General features: G+C 39.6%; 1 protein-coding gene across 2 annotated transcripts in view; it reads right to left on the bottom strand.

Annotated features, from left to right (window-relative positions):
• The window catches only part of plgrkt (plasminogen receptor, C-terminal lysine transmembrane protein), a 15,597-nt gene that overhangs the window by 987 nt on the left and 9,610 nt on the right, over positions 1-5,000 (bottom strand). For both annotated transcript variants that reach the window (XM_062055129.1, XM_062055130.1), the window contains exons 3-4: positions 3,702-3,832; positions 3,509-3,618 (exon numbers count right to left, since the gene is read on the bottom strand). In XM_062055129.1, the coding sequence (XP_061911113.1) occupies positions 3,509-3,618; positions 3,702-3,832 (241 nt within the window). The remainder of the gene's footprint in view (positions 1-3,508; positions 3,619-3,701; positions 3,833-5,000) is intronic.

Here is a 5,000-nt window from a genome sequence, read left to right as displayed (position 1 = left end):
CTTCTGTTTATTAAGTCCTACTGCAAAAATGATCTCGACAAATGAGTGATGTGCTGTTTTTATGACCTAATACAAAACACCTAGTCAAAGATCCTCTCTAAAAAGTAGTGCCTGCTGCAAAAACACAAGTCAAAGATCCTCTCTAAAAAGTAGTGTCTGCTGCAAAAACACAAGTCAAAGATCCTCTCTAAAAGTGCTGTTTTTGAGAACTTACTACAAAACACTAGTCAAAGATCGTCTCTAAAAGGTGTGCTGCACCATTTTGAGAACCTACCACAAAAAACCCTAGTCAAAGATCCTCTCTACAAGGCAAGCTGAGCTGTTTTTCAGAACATACTGCAAGTACACAAGTCAAAGATCCTCTCTAAAAAGTAGTGACTGCTGTTTTTGAGAACTTACTACGAAACACTAGTCAAAGATCCTCTCTAAAAGGTATGCTGCACCATTTTGAGAACCTACCACAAAAAACCCTAGTCAAAGATCCTCTCTAAAAGGCAAGCTGAGCTGTTTTTCAGAACATACTGCAAGTACACAAGTCAAAGATCCTCTCTAAAAAGTAGTGACTGCTGTTTTTGAGAACTTACTACAAAACACTAGTCAAAGATCCTCTCTAAAAGGTGTGCTGCACCATTTTGAGAACCTACCACAAAAAATCCTAGTCAAAGATCCTCTCTAAAAGGCAAGCTGAGCTGTTTTTCGGAACATACTGCAAAAACACAAGTCAAAGATCCTCTCTAAAAAGCAGTGACCGCTGCAAAAACACAAGTCAAAGATCCTCTCTAAAAAGTAGTGACTGCTGCAAAAACACAAGTCAAAGATCCTCTCTAAAAAGTAGTGACTGCTGCAAAAACACAAGTCAAAGATCCTCTCTAAAAAGTAGTGACTGCTGCAAAAACATAAGTCAAAGATCCTCTCTAAAAGTGCTGTTTTTGAGAACTTACTACAAAACACTAGTCAAAGATCCTCTCTAAAAGGTGTGCTGCACCCTTTTGAGAACCTACCACAAAAAACCCTAGTCAAAGATCCTCTCTAAAAGGCAAGCTGAGCTGTTTTTCAGAACATACTGCAAGCACACAAGTCAAAGATCCTCTCTAAAAAGTAGTGACTGCTGTTTTTGAGAACTTACTACAAAACACTAGTCAAAGATCCTCTCTAAAAGGTGTGCTGCACCATTTTGAGAACCTACCACAAAAAATCCTAGTCAAAGATCCTCTCTAAAAGGCAAGCTGAGCTGTTTTTCAGAACATACTGCAAAAACACAAGTCAAAGATCCTCTCTAAAAAGTAGTGTCTGCTGCAAAAACACAAGTCAAAGATCCTCTCTAAAAAGTAGTGTCTGCTGCAAAAACACAAGTCAAAGATCCTCTCTAAAAAGTAGTGTCTGCTGCAAAAACACAAGTCAAAGATCCTCTCTAAAAAGTAGTGTCTGCTGCAAAAACACAAGTCAAAGATCCTCTCTAAAAGTGCTGTTTTTGAGAACGTACTACAAAACACAAGTCAAAGATCCTCTCTAAAAGGTGTGCTGCACCATTTTGAGAACCTACCACAAAAAATCCTAGTCAAAGATCCTCTCTAAAAGGCAAACTGAGCTGTTTTTCAGAACATACTGCAAGTACACAAGTCAAAGATCCTCTCTAATAAAAAGTAGTGACTGCTGCAAAAACACAGGTCAAAGATCCTCTCTAAAAAGTAGTGCCTGCTGCTAAAACACAAGTCAAAGATCCTCTCTAAAAAGTAGTGACTGCTGTTTTTGATAACTTACTACAAAACACTAGTCAAAGATCCTCTCTAAAAAGTAGTGACTGCTGCAAAAACACAAGTCAAAGATCCTCTCTAAAAGGTAGTGACTGCTGTTTTTGAGAACGTACTACAAAACACTAGTCAAAGATCCTCTCTAAAAAGTTGTGATTGCTGCAAAAAAACTAGTCAAAGATCCTCTCTAAAAAGTTGTGACTGCTGCAAAAACACTAGTCAAAGATCCTCTCTAAAAAGTAGTGACTGCTGTTTTTGAGAACTTACTACAAAACACTAGTCAAAGATCCTGTCTGAAAGGTGTACTCACCATTTTGAGAACCTACCACAAAAACCCCTAGTCAAAGATCCTCTCTAAAAGGCAAGCTGAGCTGTTTTTCAGAACATACTTCTAAAACACAAGTCAAAGATCCTCTCTAAAAAGTAGTGACTGCTGCAAAAACACAGGTCAAAGATCCTCTCTAAAAAGTAGTGACTGCTGCTAAAACATAAGTCAAAGATCCTCTCTAAAAAGTAGTGACTGCTGTTTTTGAGAACTTACTACAAAACTAGTCAAAGATCCTTTCTAAAAAGTAGTGACTGCTGCAAAAACACTAGTCAAAGATCCTCTCTAAAAAGTAGTGACTGCTGCAAAAAAAAGTCAAAGATCCTCTCTAAAAAGTAATGACTGCTGTTTTTGAGAACTTACTACAAAACACTAGTCAAAGATCCTCTCTAAAAAGTAGTGACTGCTGCAAAAAAAAGTCAAAGATCCTCTCTAAAAAGTAACGACAGCTGTTTTTGAGAACTTACTACAAAACACTAGTCAAAGATCCTCTCTAAAAAGTAGTGACTGCTGCAAAAAAAGTCAAAGATCCTCTCTAAAAAGTAATGACAGCTGTTTTTGAGAACTTACTACAAAACACTAGTCAAAGATCCTCTCTAAAAAGTAGTGACTGCTGCAAAAAAGTCAAAGATCCCCTCTAAAAAGTAATGACTGCTGTTTTTGAGAACTTACTACAAAACACTAGTCAAAGATCCTCTCTAAAAAGTAGTGACTGCTGCAAAAAAAAGTCAAAGATCCTCTCTAAAAAGTAATGACTGCTGTTTTTGAGAACTTACTACAAAACACTAGTCAAAGATCCTCTCTAAAAAGTAGTGACTGCTGCAAAAACACTAGTCAAAGATCCTCTCTAAAAAGTAGTGCCTGCTGCAAAAAAAAGTCAAAGATCCTCTCTAAAAAGTAATGACTGCTGTTTTTGAGAACTTACTACAAAACACTAGTCAAAGATCCTCTCTAAAAAGTAGTGACTGCTGCAAAAACACTAGTCAAAGATCCTCTCTAAAAAGTAGTGCCTGCTGCAAAAAAAAGTCAAAGATCCTCTCTAAAAAGTAATGACTGCTGTTTTTGAGAACTTACTACAAAACACTAGTCAAAGATCCTCTCTAAAAAGTAGTGACTGCTGCAAAAACACTAGTCAAAGATCCTCTCTAAAAAGTCGTGACTGCTGCAAAAAAAGTCAAAGATCCTCTCTAAAAAGTAATGACTGCTGTTTTTGAGAACTTACGACAAAACACTAGTCAAAGATCCTCTCTAAAAAGTAGTGACTGCTGCAAAAACCCAAGATGATCATGCTGCTGCTCAAAGACCTCTTTTAGGGTCATACTGCAAAAACAGCCGTCAAAGATCCTCTCGATGCTGTTTTTAGGAATGAGCTGCGCAGTAAAAAAGAAGAGCAATCAGCAGGAGAAACAAAGATATGTTGGAGACGATGCACCTCTGGTTCGATGAATGAGTGACCCGTAGGCATTGTCCACCTGATAGGCCAGGATGAAGCTGAGAGGAAGGATGGGGGCCAACATGGCCGCCTTCTTTCTCTTGATGGCCCTGAAGAAAGACAGAGAGTGTATTATAGTGGGTCAGAGTGAGAGGTGAAAGGTCACATGGCTAAGGACGGTGTCAAAGGTCACCCCAGTGTGAGTCCAGCACAGGTGAGTGTGAAGAAGGTGCCAAAGTATGTCAGGAACTCTCTGGACCAAGCAACCTGCATGGCCATCTGACGCTGCCTCATCTCATTCTGCAGCAGCAGCTGACGCTCCATCTGCACACACACACACACACACACACACACACACACACACACACACACACACACACACACACACACACACACACACACACACACACACACACACACACACACACACACACACACACACACACACACACACACACACACACACACACACACACACACACACACACACACACACACACACACACGCTGTCACATGTTCTATCTAACACAGGTGTGTCACCTGTTCTACCCGCTCACAGGTGTGTCACCTGTTCTACCCGCTCACAGGCATGTGTTCACAAACTGGGAGATTACCGTCAAGGGCTCTCATAAGCACTTATGCGAGAAACATCAGCAGCTGTGGCTGTAGGCACCGTCCTACCATTTTTTTTAAACTAATTGAAGATCGTCTATACGACAGGAGTGTTGTGCTGTTGAGTAATTAGTGTAAAGACACTAGTCAAAGATCCTCTATATGACAGGAGTGTTGTGCTGTTGAGTAATTAGTGTAAAGACGCTAGTCAAAGATCCTCTATATGGTATAAGTGTTGTGCTGCTAAGTAATTAGTGTAAAGACACTAGTCAAAGATCCTCTATATGACAGGAGTGTTGTGCTGCTGAGTAATTAGTGTAAAGACACTAGTCAAAGATCCTCTATATGACAGGAGTGTTGTGCTGTTGAGTAATTAGTGTAAAGACACTTGTCAAAGATCCTCTATATGACAGGAGTGTTGTGCTGCTGAGTAATTAGTGTAAAGACACTGGTCAAAGATCCTCTATATGACAGGAGTGTTGTGCTGCTGAGTAATTAGTGTAAAGACGCTGGTCAAAGATCCTCTATACGACAAGAGTGTTGTGCTGCTGAGTAATTAGTGTAAAGACACTGGTCAAAGATCCTCTATATGGCATAAGTGTTGTGCTTCTGAGTAATTAGTGTAAAGACACTGGTCAAAGATCCTCTATATGACAGGAGTGTTGTGCTGCTGAGTAATGAGGGTAAAGACACTAGTCAAAGATCCTCTATATGGCATAAGTGTTGTGCTGCTAAGTAATTAGTGTAAAGACACTAGTCAAAGATCCTCTATATGGCATAGGTGTTGTGCTGCTAAGTAATTAGTGTAAAGACACTAGTCAAAGATCCTCTATTAGACAGGAGTGTTGTGCTGTTGAGTAATTAGTGTAAAGACACTAG

This window comes from Entelurus aequoreus, linkage group LG08, assembly GCF_033978785.1.
Source record: "Entelurus aequoreus isolate RoL-2023_Sb linkage group LG08, RoL_Eaeq_v1.1, whole genome shotgun sequence".
Lineage (NCBI taxonomy): Eukaryota > Metazoa > Chordata > Actinopteri > Syngnathiformes > Syngnathidae > Entelurus > Entelurus aequoreus.
The sequence above is the reverse complement of the archived record's forward strand: the minus strand, read 5'-3'. Positions and strand labels throughout refer to the sequence as shown.